General features: G+C 36.8%; 5 protein-coding genes across 6 annotated transcripts; 3 read left to right on the top strand and 2 right to left on the bottom strand.

Moving 5' to 3' along the window:
* Positions 1 to 74: 74 nt before the first annotated feature.
* Positions 75 to 3,588, top strand: LOC120012687. The gene is made up of 5 exons (XM_038864121.1): positions 75 to 177; positions 223 to 384; positions 466 to 629; positions 705 to 778; positions 1,193 to 3,588. The coding sequence occupies exons 1-5, from the start codon at positions 75 to 77 to the stop codon at positions 1,626 to 1,628; spliced, it is 939 nt and encodes a 312-aa protein (XP_038720049.1). The 3' UTR covers positions 1,629 to 3,588.
* Positions 3,589 to 3,778: 190 nt separating this feature from the next.
* LOC120013354 (transcription factor bHLH147-like) lies at positions 3,779 to 6,520 on the top strand. Of its 2 annotated transcripts, none has more exons than XM_038865135.1 (2): positions 3,779 to 5,489; positions 5,630 to 6,520. In XM_038865135.1, the coding sequence occupies exon 2, from the start codon at positions 5,675 to 5,677 to the stop codon at positions 6,329 to 6,331; it is 657 nt and encodes a 218-aa protein (XP_038721063.1). In that variant the 5' UTR covers positions 3,779 to 5,489; positions 5,630 to 5,674; the 3' UTR covers positions 6,332 to 6,520. The 2 variants fall into 2 exon arrangements, with proteins under 2 accessions (XP_038721063.1, XP_038721062.1); XM_038865134.1 differs by having other exon boundaries at positions 3,786 to 5,489; positions 5,627 to 6,520.
* A 7,942-nt stretch (positions 6,521 to 14,462) lies between these two features.
* On the bottom strand, positions 14,463 to 27,327 carry LOC120012807 (calcium-binding protein CP1-like). The gene is made up of 2 exons (XM_038864334.1): positions 26,644 to 27,327; positions 14,463 to 14,554 (listed from the first exon to the last, which is right to left on the bottom strand). Exon 1 carries the CDS (start codon positions 27,274 to 27,276, stop codon positions 26,809 to 26,811), a length of 468 nt encoding a protein of 155 aa, XP_038720262.1. The 5' UTR covers positions 27,277 to 27,327; the 3' UTR covers positions 14,463 to 14,554; positions 26,644 to 26,808.
* LOC120012808 lies at positions 19,185 to 19,846 on the top strand. The gene is made up of 2 exons (XM_038864336.1): positions 19,185 to 19,547; positions 19,635 to 19,846. The coding sequence occupies exons 1-2, from the start codon at positions 19,321 to 19,323 to the stop codon at positions 19,768 to 19,770; spliced, it is 363 nt and encodes a 120-aa protein (XP_038720264.1). The 5' UTR covers positions 19,185 to 19,320; the 3' UTR covers positions 19,771 to 19,846.
* On the bottom strand, positions 20,267 to 22,657 carry LOC120012685. The gene is made up of 2 exons (XM_038864120.1): positions 22,654 to 22,657; positions 20,267 to 22,605 (listed from the first exon to the last, which is right to left on the bottom strand). Exons 1-2 carry the CDS (start codon positions 22,655 to 22,657, stop codon positions 20,267 to 20,269), a joined length of 2,343 nt encoding a protein of 780 aa, XP_038720048.1.
* Positions 27,328 to 27,997: the final 670 nt, after the last annotated feature.

The raw sequence follows: 27,997 nt of genomic DNA, 5'->3' as shown, positions 1-27,997 counted from the left end.
AATGGTGAGTGGTGTCCATCGGGCCGGGTTCCGGGTTATCGGGCCGGATTTGACCCGATCCTATGTTTTTTGACATGGAAGTGACCCGCCCGATAATCCTGATAAGAGGTCACCGGGTTACCAGGTCCTGGGTCATTGGGTTATCAGGTTTTCCGAACCGGGTCACCGAGTTACCCGGTAAAAGTTGCATCAGAGGAATTGGATAATAATGGTGACTCGTAGGAGTCTTGCAATTGGAGTGGGAGAGAATTGATTCTGAAGCACCTCTTGTACCCACTAATCTTCAATTCTTTATGGATCTGTTACATTGCAAATGCCCCTTGAAAAATAAGAACAAACAACAAGAAAGAGCACTTTCAGCTTTGTTGATCAAAGTGGATCTAGGTAAATATATATTTTATTTATATTAGGAAATCTTATTGACAAGCTTGGTCGCATCTTTACACATTTGGGACCATTCTTCAGGAGCTTACACCGATACCGAGTCTTCATTTCCCAAAACTGAAAGTAAAATTCAAATCACTCCCGCCAAGATGAAGGACTACCAAACTTCGCAAAAGGAGCACTTGCGCTCTCTCGATCTTGGCAATCGCAGATCCAAGGAATCGCAGTTGAAGAAGCTACAGAAGGTACACTCGAAATCCTAAATTCTTTCATTTTTCTCTTTGTATTCAGCTCTCACCAGACGACTCTCTCCCTTGCAGATAGCTAAGAAAAGCTTGGGTTCTGTGTTTAGCGAAACACATGAAGATGTTTCAGATCCTTTTGATTCAATGATGTATGATTTGGTTCCAAATCTCGAGTTTTTTATACGTTGCTTTTGGTGCTCTTGACGATTTTATTTTTGAATTTTGTTCGAAATAACTTCTTTTAGCAGAAATATCACTAGTGTAGTTCAGATGTTGCCTTGATGTCTCGTTAGTTGTTATCTAATACATTGTATCATTTCTGATTTGCTCCGGTTTTTTTATTCGAAGAGATTAGAATCTACAAGGTAGTAAAACTAGGACGTGTGGTGGTTGATCTGTTAATATCATGTTCCACCAAAGAATTGCTTGAATATATGCTGTTTGATGCATGATTAGGGCTCGTGTATCTGTTTTTTGTTTTCATTACTTTGTATAATTTAAATTTATTGTTTTATTTTTTCAACATCAAGAGTTGAACCTTTAGTTTCCCTTGTTTGTGTCAGAGCTGTGTCAGAATTGAATAATGTTATCTCAGCTTCATCAGAAACTTCAATTCTCTCTGATCTAACTCCAACTTCAATGCGCACCACCAAGGAAAATGAACAAGTAGAGTTTTCTGCAATTAATCTCGCAACAGGTGCGTCAAATGGCTTCTCAGTAAAGGCTGAAATTGTGGCAAATCTTCTCATAGAAGCAAGATCTCAGGTCTTGAACTCAGTCGGTGCAGATCACCGATCCAAGAGGCTTCTGGACACACTTGTTAATATCGTCGTAGATGACTTCTTCACTCTGCCTGAGGAGAAAGACTTGTGCCTGCAAATTGTTTTTAAAAAAGCCGTGCTAATATGTTTTATGTTTTGGATGGTCCTAGCAATTGTTGCTCTGTTCTTCCTCGGTTCTGTAGCTCAAGGAACATCTGCTCGGCCTCTGCCTACTTGAGCCATTGCATGGAAAAAGGAAAGGTAAGTCCAGCACATCTGTTTTGCTACTCCAATAATTCAATTTTATCGTTATTACTATAATACTATGCTAGGATGATGTTGCCATGAAACACTTTAGACCTGCTTGCAATAATTGATGGATCTGAGTGATTTAGTAGAGCATTGTGTTAAAGAGTTGGTAGTTAGTACATTTATGTGATCTTCATAATAACATCTTAGGCGTGGTTTGTATAGAAAGCGACTTTAATGAGATTAAATGCTCATTTAATATTCTTTGTGCGTGATTTAGCTCAAATGTCTTAGTGCTTTGGCTTGACTCGTTGTAGGCCCTAGGAAGTAACTGACACATCTATCATTCTGCTGCTTCTGAATGAGGCTTAGTCTGTGTGCTTAAAAATGCCTGTTTAGTTAGGGAAGAAAGCAAATAAGCATGCTAGAAGAGATTGTTGTCCATGTGTTGTGTTGTATAGATGGTGCCTTCTTACTTCCACTTTTCTTCATAAACAGATGAAGAGTCCTCAGTGGTTATTAGTTATTACAACCAGTCATTCATAGATGTAGGGCTGTTACTGGCTGGCTGCTCACATACTTTCTTCTTTCAATGCAATATCGTTGGCCAGAGAAAAGTATTAGCTTGCAAGTTGGTTCACTGATATCTGATATTGTGTTTTCTAGAACCATCCTTCCTAGAATTTTACATTGGAGCTATTAAGTGTGGTTTTTGTAATAGGTGTTGCTTGTTTGTCACCCAACCCATTTTCAAACAAAAAGGTCAAAAACCGAGTATCTGATATAACCTTATCAATTTTTGAAGCTTTATTTCAAATGGATAATTTTTAATTATGATAACAAGACTTCATTGTCCAATGTAGAGATAGCGGTGTGGCAATGAGGAGGAATGAGAGAATTTTTATAGGAGATAGTAAGAGGCAACGAGGTAGACCTAAAAAGACATGGCTTGAAGTTATAAGAAATGATATGAATTTAATAGGAGTGGATGAATGTATGATCATTGATAGAAATGAATGGAGAAAACAAATACATGTGGTGAATTTCCAATGATATTCTCATAGACTCGTGTAGTCGATCCCAAAGTTTTGGAATAAAGTCTCGGATGATCATGATGATAACATGACTTCATTACAAGGCCTAATCGGCTATTTGACATAAGTAGTTAAACTTAGAAGGGAAGAGAGGATCAGACATAAAGATGCCAAATTAATTCTATAGGCTCTTTTGTTAAAAGTAGCTTTACCAGGGGGCAATAAGGAATCTAATTTGACATTCATGGAGATCTATTCATCGCCCAAGGGAAAACCCTGAAGATCCACTAGCATAAACTAGAGTTGTTACACCTAATGATGCCTTTGCTTGCAATAGTGTCTAGTTTTAATTTTCCATTAATCAGCAGTCATCCATCCATGAATGAGAACGAGAGGAGGGCTCCTTTTAGTTTTTCTGGGTACAGAGGTTTTTTGTGGAGGATATTTTTTGCTGTAACTTAAAGTAGGTTATTTTGCATAATCCGACAAGTTTTGTTGGTTGATTCTTGATTATGACTCATGAGAGAGGAAACCTCTTCAGCTAGCTGTACTCAAAGGTAAAGATTTGGTCTAATCCACCAATAAAAGATTTTAAACCGAGCCTTGTGTATCGAACTAAGATTTAAGTTGATAGTGGGTTTTTAGCCTTATGATAGTGGTTTTCGTTACGGGGAGGCTGTCAATGTTTATGTGTTTTAAGTTCTAAAACTTCTTGAGCACAGAATGACAGAATATAGTGTTGCTAGCATAATCAAATTATTATCAGGTCGGCCTTGTCACCTCTCCGGACATTGCTTTCTATATCTGAAGGGTATTGATACCTCATTCTTTCGATTTGTTTTATTTAATCTAAATCTATAAGCAATCAGTGCCACACTTTCTGGTGCTGTTTAAGAATCTTATCCCTTTCCGTCGCTCTTCATTGTGTCTCACTCTCACACAGGAAAGGCACTTACCCTGGAAGTATAATAATCCCCAATAGTGTCTTAGATCTTTTGAGTTCAAACTGGACACATGGTACCATGATCCATGATTCTGATAGGTGTTGTTGATAAGTATCCTACTATTGGTGATTATTTTGCAGATAAAAATTAGATATTTGGGAGCGGATTGCTGGAAATGTGGAGCACAACTGTCCACACCTCACAAAAGGAGGAAAACTCCAAACCACGTTCAACAAATACGAAACAAAACCTCAAGAGAACAAACAAATGCCAGAGAGAAAAACCACATTGATCTGCATTTTTTTTTCTTTGGTTTATAGTTCCTTGCCTAGGGATCATCACCTCCAATAATCATTGCACGGAATGAAAAAAAAAAGGAAAGTATTTTAGAGACCCCATTCTTTAGGTTAATTAGTGGAAGCCAACGCCAAAGTTCCATGTGATTACACTTTGTCATGTCATCAGTACGTGCTCCTTTCTTATTTTATCGATCTTTCGGGTCTGGGGGCTGGTCTTGGATTATATAATGAATTGTGTTAAAGAGTACACATAAATGGGTAGACCTCTAAGCATAATATGGGGAAAATGAGGCAGTAGGTTATTGATCTTTGGATTTTTATATAGCTAGCGACTCCCATGATTAATTGCTTGTGGATTCTTTCTTATTTTTCCTTATGCTGGTATGTAGATTACCTTCCGTCTGTATTTTTGTTGTCTGTGTCAAAAGTTGAAGACGATTGAGGATAGTTTTTGGGATTTGTGACAAGCTAGTTAGTCATGATAAATACTAGCGGATTTTCGTTGATTTTGCGTTCATATAGAACATCTTCTGTGGATGACTTCTTTTTAACATTTCCCTGCAATTATTTTCGAGTAACAAGCCCCACTTTAGTGATATGTCTTGTTTGACCAATATGATATTTATAACATTACAAATTTACAGGTCTCTTCTTAAATCATCAGCACAAGTTGCTTTAGACATGAACTCATTATGCTTAAGCTTCGCTTCCTGAGAAGACTGTTAGATAGTGAAGGCAATTGGTAAGCCTTTTTTTTTTGGTACCACTGCCTATGGCTATGCGGCATATATTTAGTACGAATTTGATAAGTGTTTTTTTTTTTTTGGTTTGAGCTATTCAAATGCTGACATGTTGTATATGATCTATGTGAAATGGTGGACTCATATTATTCATATGAAATTGTGTGTTTATCTTAATATCTTAGATGAATGTGACAAAAAGATAATGGATTCAGTATTTGAGATAACTGTGACAAAAAAATAATGGGTTCCGTAGGTAGATTGCTGTATTTAGTATGATTAAATATAATACCTTCTTCAAATCAATTATACCTTTCGTGTATTTTGCAATAGTCCAAAGAAACAAGTCTAGAAACAAATTTAGGGGAGTCAATTTAAGACAGGGGTGTCACCATATAAGAGGGCCAGCATTACAGTCAAAGGGATTAGACAGCTTGCTGGCCTTCTTATATCGTGCTATGCCAACCTCAATTATCCTGTCTGTTGCAAATTTGCAACATTAGAAAATAAATAATACTGTATAAAACAAAGAGTCATAAAAGAAAAGTAGTAGAGCAGAACAGTAACACGGCCTTTCATAAAAACCATTTAACTAACCAACCAAAGCGCACCCACTAAAGTAAACGCACAGCTTCATCCACAGAAGCAATAAATGTAGTTTTAAGGAAATGACGGGTGCTCTCTCTTGATTCCTTTATAACTCTCCTCTTTCACCGTTCCTCTCTCTACCTTCAACGCCCCACCCTCCACTCCGTCCCGTTTATTCTCTTCGTCCACAGATCCACCCCTCTTGTTGCACATGTAAAGATATTCACTCGATCGTATCTCAAAAGGTAACTCATCTCTCTTAAGCTCGGGATTCTGGTTTTAATTCTCGTGTTTTGCATTCCGATACCCGATGATTTGAATCTGAATTGTTTCCTTTTCTTCTTCTTTGTTTTTGTTGTTTTGAAATTTGATTCGATAACAGCAGCCTGCAAGAACAGCGAATCTTTTGAATCTTGTGAACTCTGATTGGATGGCGTCATCTTTGATCTCCAACTCTGTAACGAACTCTACCGCGGTTGTTGACCGCTCAAAAAGGAAAAAGAAGAAGAAATCGCTGGCGCAAGCAAGGGACCAGGACCAAAACGACCCTGCCAAGTGGAGAACCGAGAAGCAACAACAAATATATTCTTCCAAGCTTATACAGGCTTTGGGCCAAGTCCGGCTCAGTCCTCCTTCTCCATCGGTCCCGCGTCAAGGTCGATCTGTGCGAGAAGCTGCCGATAGGGCGTTGGCTGTTTCGGCGAAGGGGAGGACCAGGTGGAGCCGAGCGATACTGACTAACCGGCTGAAACTCAAGTTTAGGAAACAACAGCAACACCACCAGAAGAGACAGCAGAGAGTAATTGCAGCTGCTTCTGGTAGTACCCGGTCCAAGAAGCCTAGAGTGAGCGTGTTCAGGTTGAAAGGCAAGAGTCTACCAGCTGTACAGAGGAAAGTCAAGGTACTTGGCCGTTTAGTCCCTGGTTGCCGGAAACAGCCGTTGCCGGTCATTCTAGAGGAGGCCACTGATTACATAGCAGCCTTGGAGATGCAGGTCCGAGCCATGAGCGCTCTCGCAGATTTGTTATCCGGCTCCGGATCCATCTCTTCCGCAGCCTCTAGCTCCGCTCCTCCGCCGAGCCAATGACTCGAATATTTCTTTTTTTTTTCTCCCTAATTTTTTTCTCCCTCTCTCTTGCAAATAATTTCTTTATTTTTCAAGGAATTTTATCCGCCAAGCCTAAATACGAATAAACACATGCATACATACATATTCTGCATATTAATTATTAATCATGTTTATATTGAAATATATTGGAATAATCCAGTCCCAGTAGTAATGACTTGGCAGATCTATTATTGATGTAGTTTTTGGTATATATATCTGTGTTTTCTCTACCCAATCTACGGTGGAGGTGATTGTGTTGCCTTTCATCGTCAGATGTTGATGAGGAATCGTGGCTTCCAGGTCCTACAGTCAGCAGTTATGGGCCAATTAACATGGTTGCTGTGGTTTCAGCTCTTGCAATGAACTTGGCCGGGAATGGAAAAAGGGGGAGGGGACATCCAAATTATGTTTCATTTGACATGGCCAATTTGGGCATTAATTTAATAATCTCTCTCTAGTGCTGTCCCATTACACATGTGGGTTATTGTCCCACATTTGAATCAAATTTCAACTCTTCCGAAGTTCCAATGGAGTGCACTATGAACCAACTTAGCACTTCATATGGGAAGTACTGTAGAAAGTAACAGGGTCACTGCCACGAAGCCTCATTGAGCTTACACCTGCCTACTGTGTCCGTTTACGAAACAGCAATGAACTCTTTTGCCAGTATTTGGCTATCATTATAAAATATTATCTGTTATTTATATCCAGCTTATAGGCTTCCCAAAACCTTTCAGGTTATTTCAGGGTTCTATGACTTTAGGACGTGTCTTCCTAAATATGAAAATTCTTGGCTTATAATATGTCTATTACTATCTAAAACTTTATTTTAGTGTTGTGGGATTTTCTCGACAAATTCAACAGGAGCCACCTCTCATTTTGGGTGGGAAATCCAACTTTAATCAGACGAGTGCTTGGTGTTTTAACACTATCAATTAGAAAGCAAATTAAGGAAAGGCCATAGTGTTCGTGATGATTGTTTGTTGAGGATAACACATGGTGTGTATTCATTCGGGCATACAAACACCAGAGCACACATGCACCCATGTGCTTTGATTAAGCCTCTTTTGCACTCTTGTCAGTCTACAGAACTCCAGACTTTCTTTTTAGACCCAAATTTGAGTTTTATTCAACATTGGAGTGATCTGAATTCAACCCAGTTTGACTGACTCTATTTTAATTAGATTTTTCAGGTAAAACTCTTTTGGGTTGGGAGAGACTGAGTAGTGAGATAGAGAAACTTTTGTCATCACGTATTTGGATTTTGATCCAATTTATGCTGTTGTTAATTGAAAAACTTTTAGACGTATACAAATATAACGGGCCGAGTTTACGTCCGCCCATACGAGATGGCAAGCAAAAAGAAATGTGGAAGGGAATTCCAAAGATTAGTACAAAAAAACACAGACTTCTTAGGCATATTCCAGTGAGAGAAGATATTGATAGAAGTGGGTAAGTTGAAGTAGGCCATTGTTGTCGGCTCCATTCAGCGTCAAATCATTAGCGCTAAGCATGTGGCTCACGGGGTTATGGGTTGATTCTTATCTGCTGCTACTTAACATCATCAGTACCAAAGAATGTTTATGCTTCGATTATTAATTAGTACATTAAACTATGAAACAATAATTGAAATTTTGTTATGCTAATATTGTTTAATTAAGGGATTTTTGTAAGCCGGTATATTAGATTGTACTTAATTGTAAAAAGGTACAACCACTAAAACATCTTTTTAAAAAAGTACACTGGGACCAGCTTTTACCAAAATAACCTCAAATTTGATTTTCTCTTTCCACGAACTGTGATACAATAGTGATACTTTTAAACAGAAAGTCTAATATAGTGTTCAATTTATATCTTTTCCTCATAAAACGATGATACAAATGTTGGAATGTAAATTTGATTGCATTGTATCATTTTAGTGGATTTTTAATAACCTCAAATTTGATTTTCTCTCTCCACGAACTGCGATACAATAGTGATACTTTTAATCAAAATGTCTAATTTAGTGTTCAATTTATATTTTTTCCTCATAAAATGATGATAGAAATGTTGGAATGTAAATTTGATTGCATTACATGTATTTCTAGACCAATTGTATCATTTTAGTGGATTTTTAATAACCTCAAATTTGATTTTCTCTTTCCACGAACTGCGATACAATAGTGATACTTTTAATCAAAAGATCTTATTTAGTGTTCAATTTATGTTTTTTCCTCATAAAATGATGATAGAAATGTTGGAATGTAAATTTGATTGCATTACATGTATTTCTGAATCAATTGTATCATTTTAGTGGATTTTTAATAACCTCAAATTTGATTTTCTCTCTCCACGAACTGCGATACAATAGTGATACTTTTAGTCAGAAGGTCCAATTTAGTATTCAATTTATATCTTTTCCTCATAAAATGATGATACAAATGTTGGAATGTAAATTTGATTGTATTACATGTCTTTCTGGTTCAATTGTATCATTTTAGTGAATTTTTGGTGTTAGTGATACATCTCTACAGATATAAATATTTTTCAGAACAACCAAGAGAGGTACAAACCAAGAAAAGAAAATCAAGAAAGGAAAAATAATTAGGAAGAGGAAGTATGCATACTAGTTCAATTTGTATCTTTTTAGTGAATTTTTGGTGTTGGTGATACTATAGTGATACATCTCTGCAGCTATACAGTATCAATTTCCCTAAATTTTCTTCTGCTTATTATACGAGAAGAATAAAAGACAAAAAATATAAAACAAGACTAAACAAGAGTCATTCCGATCAATTTGATGAGGATCACCTCATCAGTTCTCACTCTCTATACTTTATAGTGTTGAGAAAATTTTCTATGAATCATACCGTAATATTTATTGACATGCTCCTCATACTTGCTGTACAAAGCAGGAATTATGATGGATAAGATGGTTCTTGTAACAGTATCAATGACAAAGATTCATAAAAAGCCAAATGGAATTTGAGATGAGAGAAGAAGAAGAGAGGAGAGAAGAAGAAGACGAAGAGAGGAGAGGAGAGGAGGAGGAGGAGGAGAAGAAGAAGAGAGGAGAGAAGAAGAAGAGTATTATAGGTATAAATCAAAAAATGTATGAAGCGAGATGATAAAATTACCCTTAAATTGCACTTCTTTACAATTTTAAAAAGGCCTATGACCTTTTTATAATTAAGTTATCCAAAGTGTTCTTAGTGACAATTGTCCGTTTAATTTGAAGTTTTTATTTTTTAATCATTCTTAAAGGAGTGGCATTCGTTTTGGTTCATTATTCTTTGGTATGATTTTTTTTTTGTTATAGAAAAGATTATGCCAAATAATTAATGTTATGCTCTATTTTACGCAATGCATTGTGGACAAAAATAAATTTCCCATTTGATTTCCAGTGTATTTATGTGTCTGAAGGTACTATGTCATATCATTGTCCTTTCAATACAATTGTTATAGCTCCTGCAAAAGGGTGCCCGGGACCTGCTGTAATTTTATTACAGCAGATTACAGCAGATCCCGTTGTAATATCCTTTATGGGTAGTAAAAAAATTTATTTTTATTTTTAAAAATCATAAATATATAGTATTTTTCATAACGAATCCAACGGTATATTTTTTGTTTAAAACAAAAATCAAATGCATAGTGATCAAAAACATCAAATATTTTGAGTTTATATCCGATGGTCTAGAATTGTCGTATCTTTTTCATGTTGAATTTGATTTTTGTTTCTAAAAAAAAATATATCGTTGTGTTCGTTGCAATGAACACTAAATATTTATAATTTTTAAAAATAAAAATAAAAATTTTTAATGTTAAAAACAGGTATTACCATGGGACCTGCTGTAATAAAATTACAGCAGGTCCCGGGCTTCCCCTGCGGAAGTATGCCCCAATGAAAATATTTAGTGTCTCAGTTGTTTAGGGTGTGATTTCAAAATTTGTCCACTGATTTTGACATATTTGAATGAAAGATGGGGACAAGAAATGTAATTTGACCTTTGAATTGTCCCAATACATAAATTTCACATTTCAATTTTGAGGCTTAATTCCGCTACCTGCCCTAACACTAGCTGCTTGTTTTGCATAGCAGAAGCGGAAGTGGACTTGCTTCCGACTTCCACTGTGTCAAACGGCACAGTGGATCCTCTGGCAATGGCCAGCAAATTCGTTGGAGTTTTATAAGTGGGAGCTTATACAACATTTCCGTTGTATTTTTTTTTTCAAAATTTTTTTTGTGGATCCCACATAATGATTACACTTTAATTACTTTTTTAATAAAGATTGGGCTCACATGCATTACAACATCAATTTCTTTTACTTTTTTATTAATATTTACAACATTATTTTTTATTTTAAACATTTTTAACTTAACACATTATCTTAATTAATTTTAAATAAGTAATTATTATAATATTTAAATTTTATACTTAACATTAATTTTATTAGTAAATTTTATTTAATAAATTAAATGTAAGATTAATAAAAATAAAAAATTATTATAAAATCATTATATTTATATTTAATAAAAATAATTATTTTATTAACAAAATTATATTTATTATATTAAATTTAATAACAAAATTCAATATAAACATTATAAAATCTAATATTATAATTCTTCAATTCAACAGCATTTTTGCTAGCATCAATTTTTAATTCGTCAAACACCTCACAACATTTTCGTTAGCATTGAAAATCAATCTATCCGCTCTACCAAACGCACCCTAGGATTATATCCATAAGCAGAAACAGCTTTGTCAAATATGTGCAATCCACAGCTAAATCTTTTGAATGCACTGGAAGTGAGTGATGATACATTTTTATATAATCGTTTCCTAAGTGGGTGTGAATGTGATTTTTGATTTGGGCATATCTCTCTCTGATTTGGTTTTCTTTCTTTTGTTCTTTAAAGTGATTATAGGCTAGCCTGGGTAGGATTCTCTCTGTCTTTGCACATTCAGTCCCAATTATTGATTAGTTAAAACGCACTTGGCTCCCACTTCATAAAATTATGTAAAATCATAAACCAATCTCTTTGAACCTTTCTTTTTTTTTTTTTTTATAATTGAAAATGACACCAATCTAAACTCAAGCCGTAAGAGCCATGCAATTTCTTTCAACTATGGCTTCCATTGGAAGCTAGTTGAGTATCTTAATATCTCCCAAACCACTTGTGTCCTTTCAGCTCCACCTCTCTTTACTTTTACCACTACTTTTTGTCCAGTGGCAAATATTTAAGGCTTGGACAACTTTGAACATGTAACTTGGATCTAAACAACTTATTGGGCCTGTAAGATATTGCCAGCATTAGAGTCGGACATTATTCAAGGTCCAATAAGTCAAAAGGGTGCTTGTGCATACCCACTAGCCTTACTTATTAGGACAGGAAAATTTAACACTTAACAGGCTTGGAGGACTTAACTACATCTATAAGCCTAGATCAGGATAATAATAACTAACTTTTAACCACACCCAAACGAACAATTAATGAATGTCTCTAGTGATGATTGAATCTACTATCATTGCAACTAAGAAAATTATTATTTTCCAATCACCCATTAATTGTCCACTGATCAACCCTAAAATGGCCACATAAACCACGATTAATTCCGAAATAATTGACCGCCAACGTTGAAAAGTTTATTAATTTATCAAAATCTCAACACATTCAAATCAACAATATTGTTTGCTTTGGACATATCGATTTATTGTGAATACATCAAGTCTGAACGACTTTATTTTTGTGAATCGCCACTAACAGTATTTGAGTCCAAAAAAAACATTGTTGTTTGTGAGAGATGTTTCGGCTTTTCTTATAAACCACATCGTTGGTCCTCTTCAAACGGCGTGCAATTACAAGTATGACATAATTATCAAATTTAATCATAATTACTTTCTTTAGTGGCCATCTCCCCTACTCCCACATATGGTGGCTACATTCATTTTCATTGTGATGATGCACCCACTACATTCTTTTTCACTGCTCGTATTTATCTAGTTGACGAAGCTTGCCTATAAATAGAAAACCCTAGACATCTCACTTGCAATATTTCTCCTCACACATCACAGGCTTCATTGATCAGTTCTTCTGTCAGTTAATTTCGGTCTAGTTGTGTGAGACATTAATTTAGTACTTATAAGATTTAATTGTTATTTACAGGGTTATATAACTTGGCATGCAAGAAAGCCACCATGAAGGTCTTGCCAGTGTTTCTTGTGATTTTTGTCTTGGTCTTGGAAACTAATGCAAAGGTGTTCACTGCGCTCGCGGAGGAAAACAAGGCAGCGATGACCAATCGTCGTCTCCTCGGTGAACCGACCGATCTCGGTCGAAAGGTCGGCGGTGGCAAGGTTGATGTAAAGAACGATGACGACAGCAAAAACGATGGTTTTGGCAACTATGACCAAGGAGATGGATCGTCTACAGAGACTCATCACCGTTTCACAACCACAACAGACCCAATAGAACCCAATAGTCAAAATTAGTGTGTGTGTATATATGTATGTGTGTGTGTGTCATAAATGGTATGTGCATGGCTTGTGTTTGTGATTAATAAAGTGAAAACTAACACCGGCCAGGTTGGAATGAAGTTTCACAGATCAAAATCCTTGTACCTCGCTATAGTTCGCGAGTTCAATTATTCTCCCCTGAGCCCTTGTTACCTTATGTGAAATTAAATTCAATTTGTACGTGCACGTGTAGTGTGAAATAAAAACGACAGCCCAGTGCACTAGTCTGTGATCCCTCGATCAAACTGAGCTGTACGGTTTGAAATTTGAGAGCAGTGTAATATATGTTGTGAAATATACAAGTAATTATTGGCTTTGTGTACAATCCACACGTGTGTACTATCCATTTCTTTCTTCTTTTTTTTTTTTTTCTTACAAAAAATTTAATTATTTACAATTTAACTTGCGAACAGAACAGAGTGAAAAATACACTAGATGAACGCAACAATAATGCCTATGGTACTTTATTTCAAACAATTGAAGCTTATGCTTCCAGTAATTGTGGAGAAAAACAAATAGCTAGACTGATATTGTCTACTGAACCCCAATAGCTGGCTACTGGCAACTGGTTGGAAAAATTGGGCTTTTATATGCTCAGTTCACTTCAGGTTCAAATCCAGATGCCCCTCCTCTTCTTAATTCTTCTCCATTAAGAAAGGAAAGAGGGGGAAAATATAGATACTTGTTGGGAGAGGAAACTAAATGCGCTTGTGCTGAACCACTACTCCATCAATTTTTGAAAAGGGCGCTTGCGCTTTGTATTGAAATGCTGCAATTAGATTATTATATTATGGTGTTCTGTTTGTCAAGGTACTCTTTTTTAATGACAATTTCTCATGGAACTTGTATTGCAGATTGAGAAATACGTGTTTCACATTTTCAAAACTGATAACCTGCGGGATCGGCTTTCCGAACAAGAACACATATTTGCCAGAAGGTGAAGGATTTATTTACTTTTGTTTCTTAATTTTTTTTCTTCAATATATTTTACAAGGTTGTAAAGCTAAAGGTAGAGAACGGCATAATATATTTGGTCTAAATATCCAACATTCTGCATTTTGCTAGTCAGTGAGGAGCTGTTCTGCTGCTTCCATCGCAGTAACTGTACTGTAATTCTACTCCATTAGATGCGCTTCCAATTTCTGCTGCCTTAAGCTCCTATTCAGTATGCCAAACAGCCAGCCTCCTTTTCTTCTCCTTGGTTCTGAAACTCAGGTTCTGTATTTGTGGGCTTGCTGCGTACTTGTTTCAAGGGAGCAAGCAGAAAGCCTCTTGGTTACTGTAGGAGAGGAGTGTCAACAAATCCACTTCTGCAGATTCGGCCCATTTCTTAATCTCGCAAGATTTAGAGCCCATTTGAATGTCGAAAGGCACAAATTCTCGTTTGATTGGGTTTTTGTCTTGTTAAGTGGGGAGGGGAACTTGAACTTGGGAATGCCTTAACTACCTCGGCTGAGGTTGTTGGCGGATAATCCTAATATGTTGTCCGTTTGATATATTATTCTAGTGCAAGCTTAGGTAGGCTTGTTTTGGATAGCTTATATTGCAATCTAAAGTTGGGCTCATTCGAATTCAAGTATCCCGCTAGTTCAAGACTGCCCTACAGCCTTCATGAATGTAAAAGAATATTTGGCATTCACGAGCTACAAAACAAAAACGACATATAATCGACAAATCTCTGAAATAGAAAAGTAGGCTTCTAAGCTGGCAAAGAAGGGTTTTTCGGAAAAGTAACACTTTTTTAAACCAAATTTTGAAAACTAACCCACTTTTTTAAAAACATGAAATCTAACACTTTTTTGAAAGGAATTGTCCCAAATACCCTTATTCCACATTGGAACGACATAGTTTTGGTTCAAAGGCCGGCCTCCACTTCCCGCGACATCCTTCACCTTCTTCTTTCTTCTTTAACGTTCTTTTTCGACGATTTCCGATAGTCTCCATTCTCGAATACACTGTCATATACGATTTCTGTGACATTCGACCTGGTACAGCATGGGTATGTTATGTATTATTTAGTGTTGTATTTGTGTTTCGTTCCAGTAAGCAGTGATCACGGTTTGTGTTTTTGATTTTATCAGTGGTGGGTGCTTAGGGTTTTAGTTTTTCCTGCTATAGGGTTTCCATATTTCATTAGCGTTTATGGGTTTAGGTTTCCAGTATGTTGTTAGTGGATTTGGGTATGATAGGTTGGTGTTCGAGTTTTATGATTTGATGTTCGGGTAAATAGATTATCCTGTTTGAGGATTTGGGTTTGACTGTTCTGTTCGAGTAAATATGGTTTACTGTTCGAGTTTTATTGGTTGATGTTCGAGTTTTCTGGGTTGACTGTTCGGGTAAATAGATTATCCTGTTTATATATTTGGATTTGAATGATCTGTTCGAGTAAATATGGTTTACTGTTCGAGTTTTATTGGTTGATGTTCGAGTTTTCTGGGTTGACTGTTCGGGTAAATAGATTATCCTGTTTATATATTTGGATTTGAATGATCTGTTCGAGTAAATATGGTTTACTGTTCGAGTTTTCTGGTTGATGTTCGAGTTTTCTGGGTTGACTGTTCGGGTAAATAGATTATCCTGTTTGAGGATTTGGGTTTGACTGTTCTGTTCGAGTAAATATGGTTGACTGTTCGAGTATTTGGCTGTTCTGTTCGAGTAAATATGGTTTACTATTCGAGTTTTCTGGTTGATGTTCGAGTTTTCTGGGTTGACTGTTCGGGTAAATAGATTATCCTGTTTGGGGATTTGGGTTTGACTGTTCTGTTCGAGTAAATATGGTTGACTGTTCGAGTATTTGGCTGCTCTGTTCGAGTAAATATGGTTGACTGTTCGAGTATTTGGCGGTTCTGTTCGAGTAAATATGGTTTACTGTTCGAGTATTTTTATTTGACTGACTGTTCGAGTAAATATTGGTTTGATTGTTCGAGTAAATATTGGTTTGATTGTTCGGGTAAATATGGTTTGATTGTTCGAGTAAATATTTGTTTGATTGTTCGGGTAAATATTGGTTTGATTGTTCGGGTAAATATGGTTTGATTGTTCGAGTAAATATTGGTTTGATTGTTCGGGTAAATATGGTTTGTTGTTCGAGTATTTGAGTTTGATTGTTCGAGTAAATATGATTTACTGTTCGAGTATTTTAGTTTGACTATTCGAGTATATATGATTTATTGTTCGAGTATTTTAGTTTGGCTGTTCGAGTATTATTAATTTTGTGTTTTAATTAATTGTCCCATGTAGACTATCTGATAAGTGAGGAGCAACATTTCCCCGCCCGGGTAACCACATTTTCAAACATATCAGTTGTTACCACTTCAATTAAATTGAAGTTGAATGAGGAGCAACTTGAGGTTTTTAGGCAATCATGCTTTGGCATGATGCTGGATGTACATGACATCAGTTGTTCTTCACAACTGATACACCAGCTTCTACTAAGTCAAATTGTTTCTCCCCAGGGTGATTTTGGAGAAAGATTGCATTTCAATATTGGTGGAAAGAAGTGCACATTTGGTATTGAAGATTTTGCGATTATCACCGGACTATTATGTACAGAATCTGTGCCCGATGTGTCAAGTCTGGTTGATACATCTGTTAATAGGCTAAAATCCCTTTATTTTGAAGAAAAATGTGGAAAGGGCAAGGGTAAGGGGAAGGGGACCAATGTAAGCAGAGCTGAGCTGGAAGAGGCATTCGATAAATGTGATAATGCTCATGATGCTTTGAAGTTAGCTTTGGTGTATTTTGTTGAGTCTGTATTGATGCCTAGAGAGAGAAGAAATGCCATTAATATTAAGTGGCTCCAACTTGTGGATGATTTGGATGCCTTCAACCAATATCCATGGGGAAGCGTTTGCTACGAACGTACTGCTACCTCTCTTGCATGTGCCATGATTGGAAGGGCTGAAAAATACTTGAGTAAGGGTAAGGCAAAGGAGACATACAGCCTTTATGGAATGCCAATAGTACTCCAGGTAAAAAAAAAAAAGATCATTCTATTTGTGTTCTGTTTATTATTTATTGTAATAATAGTTTACCAATATTTTTTTTGATTATTTGAAGATTTGGGCGTATGAAATTGTACCCATTATAGCCCAGAGGTATGCCACCAAATGTGGTGAAACACACCCCAGAATACTCAAGTACTCAGGGAATCAAACCCCTACTTCAGATGACATCGTGTCAGATGTATTTGAACTGATAAAGGTTAGTGAAGTTAAAATGTTTAATAAAATTTGTTGTTCGGGTAGTTTTAGTCTTATGTTCGAGTATTTGTAGTTTTATAGTTGAGTATTTATAGTAACATGTTCGAGTAGTTGTAGGTTGATGTTCGAGTATTTGTATTTTGGTGTTCTAATTTCACTCATCACTTTGTTTTAATCTTCACAGATTGAGGTTCATGATGCTCTAGTGCCAACGGAGGCTGAGCTGGAGAAGGATTATGTTAGGGAGGTTATGAAGAGAATTAAGAAAAGAGAAATTAAAAGAAGCAGAGATAAGTCTGAAGAAGATGAAGAAGAGAAACAGAGAAAAGAGAGAAGAACTAAGAGAAGGAGGGATTACAATGTTAATGTTGAAGAAAAAATGAGAAAAGAGAAAAGAACGAAGAGAAGGGATGATCACATCGAGCATGCACATGCACATAAAGCTGGAGGGAATTTGATATTGAAGGCCAAGTTCGATGCCATAGAGCAGAAGTTGGGAGAGCATGGTGGTCAACTTTTGGACATGAAAAAGGAAATTGTTGAAAGCATTACTGGTTTTTTTGAGACTACCAAGGCAATTTACGAAGGTCTGGCAGTGTTAAAAGGAAATTGGGAGAAAAAGGAGGATAAGGATGGAAATCAAGATGAAAAGGATGAGAATGAGGATGAGGGAAAGGATGATGAGGGTGAAAAGGATGACGAGGGAAAGGATGACGAGGGAAAGGATGATGAGGGTGAAAAGGATGACGAGGGAAAGGATGAGGGTGAAAAGGATGATGAGGGAAAGGATGATGAGGGTGAAAAGAATGATGAGGGAACGCATGATGAGGATAAAAAAGAGGACCAGGAGGAAACGTATGATGCGGATAAAGAGGAGGAGGACAATGAGGGAAAGACAGTTTCCCCTGTTAGACATGCCGATGATGTTGAGGATGCAGCCGTAGTTGCTGGATTGATGGATCTCACAGAACAAGTGTTTGAACAGCCAATGACAGACAAAAGTTCAATTGGAGTTGAAGAGATTCCAAAAGCCAAGTACACATTTACACGGGGAAGAAAAAGAGGTTCCACATCGAGACGTGTAAATATATATAATCCAATGCGAACAGAGTGTTAATCACAAGAAAGAAGCACCAACCAAAATATTGATGGTCCTTGGCCAATCAATTTAAAGAGGTCGTATTCGACTCTTTGGAGACAAGGATTTGAAGCATGGGTAAGAAACAGGGCTGAGGATACATCTTATTTGGTTGTTGGTGGAAAGAAGTTATACAAAAATTGGTTTATCAACGCAATGACACCCGATTACTGGTTGACAGACCAGGTAACATATATATAACCATATTTAAAAAAAAAATTATTCGTAATAGTTACTTATAGTTATCTTTGATTTTGTAGCATATGGACGTCGCAATGTACCTCCTCATGAAGAGGATCAAGCAATACCCTGCCATATTCAAGAAGAAGGTTGTGCTGTTGGACACTATATTCACTGTAAGTATTTTATATGTGTGTTCGAGTATGTTTGTTAGATGTTCGAGTTGTTGAACTTGATGTTCGAGTATATTAGTTCACATGTTCGAGTATTTTAGTCGGATGTTTGAGTATTTTATTTCATATGTTCGAGTATTTTAGTCGGATGTTCGAGTATTTTTATTTCATATGTTCGAGTATTTTATTTCACATGTTCGAGTTTTTTAAGATACATGATCGAGTTTTTTAGTCAGTTGTTCGAGTATTTTAATTCACATGTTCGAGTAGTTTAGTCGGATGTTCGAGTATTTTTATTTCATATGTTCGAGTATTTTATTTCACATGTTCGAGTTTTTTAAGATACATGATCGAGTTTTTTAGTCAGTTGTTCGAGTATTTTAATTCACATGTTCGAGTAGTTTAGTCGGATGTTCGAGTATTTTATTTCACATGTTCGAGTTTTTTAAGATACATGATCGAGTTTTTTAGTCAGTTGTTCGAGTATTTTAATTCACATGTTCGAGTATTCTAGTCGGATGTTCGAGTATTTTTATTTCATATGTTGGAGTATTTTATTTCACATGTTCGAGTAGTTTAGTCGGATGTTCGAGTATTTGAGAAAAAATAATATAGTACATTTTACAGGTATCAGTTGAATCCCACTTTAATGAGTTCACTAAAGATCCTCATAATGTTGGAGAATGGGACAAACATGAAGTCTTTGAGCACTATATTTCTGGAAAAAACCCTGAAGGGTCCATACCATTGAATGGTGTAGATTACATTTACTTTCCCATGAACTGGAGAAATATCCATTGGGTTGCAATTGAGGTTGAAGTTGGCAACAAATGGATCAATGTATATGATCCCAAAATTTCAATCACCAGCAAGGAGGATTGCAATAATCATATGAAACCGTTGAGGACTATGTTGCCATACATCCTTCGTTTGGGTGGGATTGATGCAGGAGTCGCCCCATGGCCTGCTCATAGATTGCAAGTTGTTCCTCAGCAAGAGACCGGGTAAATGTTTCCAGTGTTAGATAAATTTTTCATGGTGGTTAACGTTTATATATTTTTGTAACATATATGCTATCTTATGTTTTACAGGGGAGATTGTGGGATGTTCACAATAAAATTTATAGAGGTATTGAGTGCAGGAATGCCAATACAACTTATTAATCAGACAGACATGATGTTTTACAGGAGGAAATTCGCAATCGAGTCATACGGACAACATTTTTAACTTACTTTTGTAAATATTTATTTTCATCCTATTAAATTGTATATAACTCAGTGTAATACAAATATTGGTTCGAGTAATGCAAGGTACATTTGTTCGAGTAATTACCTATTATCATCGAGTAATATACTATAATGTATATTTGTTCGAGTACTTTTCTTATTTGATCGAGTAATATAATATTCACATGTTCGAGTAACCTATTAAATGATCGAGTAATTCACATGTTCGAGCATTTGTTGAGTATATTCGAGTATATAGGTGTACCATTTAGCGTATTTCTTGGGTCTATTCGAGTAATTGGTGGCACATGTTCGAGTATTTGTTGAGTCTATTCGAGTAAATGATGGCCCATTTCGAGTAATTGTCCAGGCTATTCGAGTAAAACATTTAACTGTTGGAGTAATACATTGATTCTGTTCGAGTAATACAGTTAACTGATTAATGAATTTATCAAAAATCATAACATTAATGATGTTGGAGTCAATGCATGTTACATCTATGATGTTGGAGTCAATGCGATTGGCTCTTTGCATGTTTGACGATTATGACCTCGCTGTCGACACCGGGAACATATCCTCATTGCTATAGTTTCACCAGATGATGGGATCCTTCGTTGTCTTGGCCTCCCCCCTTGACGTCTAGTCGCCGGTGGGAGCAATACGTTGTCCTCGCTAACTTTGCGTTGATCCTCAATAGTTACTGGGTATATAGCTTCAGCATAAGCTAACATTAGAGCCTCATTCGTATAGTACGGAGAACACAAGGAATTAAAAGATATGTTCCGAACTCGACATGCAGCCAATGCGTGTACACAAGGAAGTTGGTCAAGATCAAACACACGGCATGAACATGTCTTGTTTTGCAGATCAACCTGTCCATCTTGATCACCATCTCGTACATAGTACTCACTATGGCTTATCGGTTGAACATTTAGTCGTTGTGACCTATTGCTTCTCTTTCTAACTTCCTTGTCACACTCGCAACATAGGTAAGAAGTGACAGATGCTGCGTTATTACGACGAGCACTGAACCATTCCTGCAATTTGGCACGCAATTGTTCAACTAGCATTGTAATCGGCAAACTTCGAGCATCTCGTAGTATAGCATTCAAGCACTCTGCAATGTTCGTCGTCATGATACTATATCTCTTACCAGAAGACAGTGCTCTAGACCACCTATGGAAACCAGCTTCAACTAAATAAGCATAAGGTCTACCTCCGTCGACATTACGCAACTGATTCATTAAATGCTCGAATTCAGATGTTCGATACACCTTAGCAGCTTTAAGATATATAGGGATGATAGATTCGTTGAACCCTTTCGCCTTCATGTTTCGTTGGATATGGACGATACATGCGCCATGAAATGAACCAGGCAATACAAGTGAAACTGCCCTATCAATGCTAGGATTTCTGTCTGAAATGATACATAACCGTGAGAAGTCTTCAACTGTAATGGCATCCCGTAATTTTTCAAAAAACCATTGCCAAGATGCATTATTCTCAGAATCACCAATGCCAAAAGCAACCGGATAAATTTGCTCGTTTCCATCCAAAGCAGTTGCCACAAAAAGTGTACCCAAATACTTACCCTTCAAATGGGTGCCATCAACGACGATAACAGGGCGCATTGAACTATGAAATCCACGTAAGCTTGCACCAATTGCCATGAAAAAATACTTGAATCGATTATCATCATTAGACTCAATATGAGTAATTGTACCAGGGTTATTATTCTCCAATACAGCACAATAATGGGGTAAGTAAGCAAATGATTCTTCCGGTGAACCACGAAGAGAATAAAGCGCACATTCTCTAGCCCTCCATGCCTTATCATAGGTAATATTAATGCCATATTCTCTTCTAATATCCTGAATTATGTCATTTGGTCTGTAAACACGCCCAACACCTTCATATCTGGCCCTGATGCAATCACCAATCACCCTTCCTGATGCTTGCTTGTGCCCATGATTCACAAATTCCAACGAACATGTGTGAGTATCATTGAATTTTTTCACAAGAAAAAGTTCAGTTTCTTTTAGCTTTATACCTCTCATACGCCATTGGCATCCACTTGCAAGACACTCGACCACAAGCAAAGACTTCGTCGACCTCGTCACCCTGAATTGAAAATTCTTCTTAATAGCATAGAGGGATATATGCTTATGCAACTCTTTCTTGTTTGTAAAAATCACCCCCACATCAAACGTATCAGATGATTCGCTGTTGAGGTCAATAGTATTGCTCCCACTATATTGCCCAACCTGAATGTTCTCACCCGTCTGCGTATTAGGATCATTAGTTGCAGCAACATCATCAACAACAAAAGGTTGAGTTTCTGGAACATAACTTGCACCTCCAACAAAAGGAATGTCATCATCGTATTCATCATTAATATTATCTTCTCGACCCTGGCCATCTCTAACAGCATCAAAATCTTCTTCGAATTGGCTTAAACTAGGAAAATCATCAATCCGATTTCTGGCACGTCCAACAAAAGGTTGAGTTTCTGGAACATAACTTGCATCCTGCGAATGAAACTGTTGATGTTCTTTTGGTCTTACTGTTATACATAGTGGGGTACCCGGTTTCCGTGAAGCGTCAGGTCGCCGTGCATCATCATTCTGTCGTAAGAAGAATTGCAAGTCATCTTCATTGCTAACAACCAACGGTTCCATATGGAAATGTGTGTTATATACAAATTTCATGAGCAACTCATTTGAAGTTCGATCAATTCCCGTAATCTTGTATATCTTCTCCAAAAAATCCTCATAGGAAATGGACTCATTCACAACAAAACCTTTCCCAGTACCACCAATGAATTTGTAAATTCCTCCTGAAAATTCTCAATCTCCGCCGTATATAACAACAAGGTCAACCACACCCATTCCTGAAAAACAAAATTGCAAGAACTTGAAAACTCGAACAAACATCATAAACAACTCGAACATATATAATAGAATACTCGAACAGATATCTTCAAACACTCGAACGTATCAAAAAAAACACTCGAACAGATGGCATCTAATACTCGAACAGATATCATAAAATACTCGAACATATCCCTTCAAACACTCGAACATATCAAACAAAACACTCGAACAGATGGCATCTAATACTCGAACAGATATCCTTAAATACTCGAACATATCAAAGAAAACACTTGAACAGATATCATTAACACTCGGACAGTTATCCTAAAACACTCGAACAGATATCCTAAACACTCGAACAGATCTCCTAAAACACTCGAACAGATATCATTAACACTCTGACAGATATCATAAACACTCGAACAGTTATCCTAAAACACTCGAACAGATATCCTAAACACTCGAACAGATCTCCTAAAACACTCGAACAGGTCTCCTAAACACTCGAACAGATATCCTAAACACTCGAACAGATATCCTAAAATACTCGAACATATATAATAAAAAATAAGCCATATTTTTAAATAATATTATTTGGATAAAAGTGATATTACCCTTCTCTTTAATGGTTATTAGTTGTACGTTTTCCGATTTTCTATGTTTATCTTTTCAAAACGCTTGGGGGACATTTGATTTTCTATGTTTGTCTTTTCAAAACGCGTGCGAGACATTTGATTTCTATGTTTATCTTTATTGGTTATTAGTTGAGATTTAATGTTTAATATTAATTATGACGTTTCGATTTTTGATAAGCATTAAATACAGTGGAGTTAATACTTAGGATTATTCCTATATACATAGCACTATCAAACAATAAACACTCGGACAGATATCATACACACTCGAACAGATATCCTATAATACTCGAACATATGTAATACAACACTTGAACAGATATCCTAAAATACTCAAACAGTTATACTAAAACACTCGAACATATGTAATATAATACTCGAACACATATCATAAACACTCGAACAGTTATCCTAAAACACTCGAACATATGTAATATAATACTCGAACAGATATCATAAAACACTCGAACATATATAATAAAAAATAAGCCATATTTTTAAATACTATTATCCGGATAAAAGTGATATTACCCTTATCTTTAATGGTTATTAGTTGTACGTTTTCCAATTTTCTATGTTTATCTTTTCAAAACGCGTGGGATTAGTTGAGATTTAATGTTTAATATTAATTATGACGTTTCGATTTTTGATAAGCATTAAATACAGTGGAGTTAATACTTAGGATTATTCCTATATATATAGCACTATCTACGGGAAAGATATACATCAACCGAAAAGAGAAATCTCCTTTTTGTATAATATGACATCCTCTCGGACTGCTGTCAACACCTTGAGAAAGGAACTGGAGGAGGCATATGAAGACCTGGAAGATCACGAAGCTAAGATTGCAGAGCTTACTAAAGCTCTCCAATCTGCTGGGAGTTCATTGTCCCAGCTCCATGAGCTAGCTGAGAAGCGAGCTATGGAGCAGGACACCCATAAACTCCAGGACTCCCTCCTTGATCTATCTGTTTTGATCAACGAGGTTTTAGATAAAATAAGTGAAAAATTGAACATCTGGAGTTAGGTTGTAATAAAAAATTTTATAAATAAAATTTATATTTCCGTTACATTATTTGTTTCATTTAATATCTGTTGTAATATTTAACCTGTTGAAATATTTACTCGAACACACATCCATAATACTCGAGCATATATCACATAAAACTCGAACATATATCAAATAATACTCGAACATATGTAACAAAATACTCAAACACATATGAAAGATACTCGAACATGTGTAACAATATACTCGAACATATATCACATATTACTCGAACATGTGTAACAAAATACTCGAACACATATCACATATTACTCGAACATGTGTAACAAAATACTCGAACACATCACATATTACTCGAACATGTGTAACAAAATACTCGAACACATATCACATATTACTCGAACATATATCAAATAATATTCGAACAGATATAAGTAAATACTCGAACATATATCCAATAATAGACGAACATATGTAACAAAATACTCGAACACATATGAAAGATACTCGAACATGTGTAACAATATACTCGAACACATATCACATATTACTCGAACATGTGTAACAAAATACTCGAACACATATGAAAGATACTCGAATATGTGTAACAATATACTCGAACATGTGTAACAATATACTCGAACACATATCACATATTACTCGAACATGTGTAACAAAATACTCGAACACATATGAAAGATACTCGAATATGTGTAACAATATACTCGAACACATATCACATATTACTCGAACATGTGTAACAAAATACTCGAACACATATCACATATTACTCGAATCATTTAGGTTCAAATTTAATTCATAGAATTTGAAGAGTTCGAGTAGTAACCGTTTTAGCTTCCCCACGTTCTTTTAAAATAACTGCCCACTTATTAGAACGTTGTTCCTTCAACTATAAATAGGACATAGGAAGAAACTGTTTAAGGTCATCCTTTATCCTCTTAAATCAAAGATCACCCATCTCGATCTAAAATGAGTTCTTCTCATCGAACTTCTTCAAAGAGAGCAATAAATGAAGAGGAAGACCCCATTCCTCCAAAGAGAGCAAAGACTGAAGACCCGTCTTCTTCAAAGAAGACAGGGGTCCAAGAGAAAGGTTCCACTTCGACGAACACCGAGGAGCCTCAAGACCCTATCGTCGACATATTCACTGTATCTGAGGAGTTATATAGAGAAAATCCTGAGAACTCCATTGAAGGGTTGAAAGAACTACTGAAGGAAGCCGAAAGCAACCTTCAGAACGAATATGAACGTAACCAGTCCTACACGGACGTGCTCCGTTCAGTGAGGGATGCATTGATCAGAATTCGTGACAATGCATGGGGTCACGCTCGAGGCCAAAATGCTTATCGGCTACAAGAGTCCCATTTGGACCTTGCAGCCCATGTTGGAACTGCAATGAATGACATAAACGATGTAATCCTTACATGGGCACGTTAGAGTTTATTTCACCTAATGTCAATTTTTATCAAATATTTCCTTTATCATTCTGTGAAGTCAACAAATACTCGAACATCAATAAACAAAAACTCGAACAGATATATCGATAAATACTCGAACAGATATCAACTAATACTCGAACAGATATATCGGTAAATACTCGAACAGATCTCAACAAATACTCGAACAGATATATCGGTAAATACCCGAACAGATCTCACTCGAACATATCTACAAAAATACTCGAACATCAATAAACAAAAACTCGAACATCTATCGGTAAATACTCGAACATATCTCAACTAATACTCGAACAGATATATCGGTATATACTCGAACATATCTCACTTGAACATCTATCAGTACATACTCGAACAGATCTACAAAAATACTCGAACATCAATAAACAAAAACTCGAACAAATCTCAACAAATACTGGAAGAAGAACATAAACTAAATCAAATGAATATGGTGTGTATACGATTGAATGCAAGGTAAGAGAGTTCTAACGAAGCCTATATACCATGCGAACTTAAAAATCACTCACTTGGGGTTATTAATGTCGATATAGAGCAAGAATGACGGCAGCGATGGGAACGCCGATAAGGCTGAAGAATGCCCAAGCCTAAACCCCAGACCTCTCGAAGAAACACCCGAAGATTTGGTGCGGCAAATAAACACCGGTAAATGTCAGGAATGGAGTTTCGGTAAATCGGATTTTGGTTTTTCTCGATGGGTTACGGATGTCTCTGTCTACTGTGGGATGTCAATGTGTATTGTGGTATGTGATAAGGGTATTTCAGTCAGAAAAAAGCAAAAAAGTGTTAGATTTCATGTTTTTAAAAAAGTGGGTTAGTTTTCAAAAGTTGGTTTAAAAAAGTGTTACTTTTCCGAAAAACCCGGCAAAGAAGGCTAAAATACAACTTGTTTTGTCCCGGGATGACAATTCTAAACGAAACGGTGCGTTTCACCTGAATAGGTTTAAAAAAAAGAAAAAGAAAAAGAAAAAGTAGTCTCCTTTTGACCGGTGAACCTCAAACAACGGAGAAGACCAAACTCAATGGCTAGTTATCCATGGCTAAGATCTTAAGCAGACTATGATATGTCACGCCTTCCGTACCATCACCACCTCCCAATCTGATCATGGCCTTGATATCTTCATCATTTGCATCCAACCCGGCACGCTCCATATACCGCTTCAAATCTTCATGGCTCACTTTGCCGTCACCGTCCACATCCATCACCTTAAACGCCTCCTCCATCATTTCCCTGTCTGATCTCTCCTTCGCTCTTAAAACACATGTGAACTCCTCGTATTCCACAAATCCGTCCCTGTTCACATCCGCCGCCGTCATCATCGACCCTATCACATCTTCCTCCGCACCGCTGCCGCCATAGATCCTGCCGTAGAAGTTTTGGAGATCTTCGCGGCTTATCTTCCCATCCCGGTCGGAATCGAGAACGTCGAACGCTGCTCTGAAGTCTGGTCCGAGTCGGGGCTCTTCGCGTACGATTCTACAGGACGGACACATTGCAGGGAGGCTTCCTTGCGAGTCGGCTAAATGAAATGAGAGGGGAGGTTGGTTTGGTTTAGTTATATACGCAGGAAGGAGAGCTCCGGAAATTAGAAACACGTGACTCGGTTATCAAGACAACTGCAACGTGGAATGTTCCCAGAGGTTAATACGCACGTGGTGACGTCACATTTGTAAGAGGTCGGTCGTAGTCGTGGGGTTGGTTGAGGGGTTCTTGCTGTTTTTGGGTCTTTTATTGAAATCAAAGACAAATACATCAAAGTGGCTTTGACTAACTGGTTTGCAACCAGCCCAGTGGGTTGTTGCTGCCCATTCAGCAATATCATGGGCAAACCATTTGCTGATCGGTTCGCCTCCAAATTCAAAAACAAAGAAGACCTCTCATGATACTTTGGATAATTTCCAAATTTCCACCAGATTAGGGTTGTTAATTGCTGCAATTACAATTTCAGAGTCTCCTTCCAACACAGTCCCTGCTAAACCTCTAAGCTTCTCCATCCGCCGGATCAGGGGTAACTATGGGCTCTGCTCTAGCAAGAAGTAAATTTCCTGTGTGATCCCTTACTGCAGTGGAGATAGTCGCCCATTGTGCTCGTATGGCTACATCGAAATTGAGCTTTACGATTCCTCCTCGGAGAGGTCCAAGGTTCACGGCTCACAGTCGACGTAGCTCCATTTGCGCAAGTAGTCTTCCATGAAACTACTTTCAGTCAGACGG

The sequence above is a fragment of the Tripterygium wilfordii genome, chromosome 13 (genome assembly GCF_013401445.1).
Source record: "Tripterygium wilfordii isolate XIE 37 chromosome 13, ASM1340144v1, whole genome shotgun sequence".
Taxonomy (NCBI): domain Eukaryota; kingdom Viridiplantae; phylum Streptophyta; class Magnoliopsida; order Celastrales; family Celastraceae; genus Tripterygium; species Tripterygium wilfordii.
The sequence above is the reverse complement of the archived record's forward strand: the minus strand, read 5'-3'. Positions and strand labels throughout refer to the sequence as shown.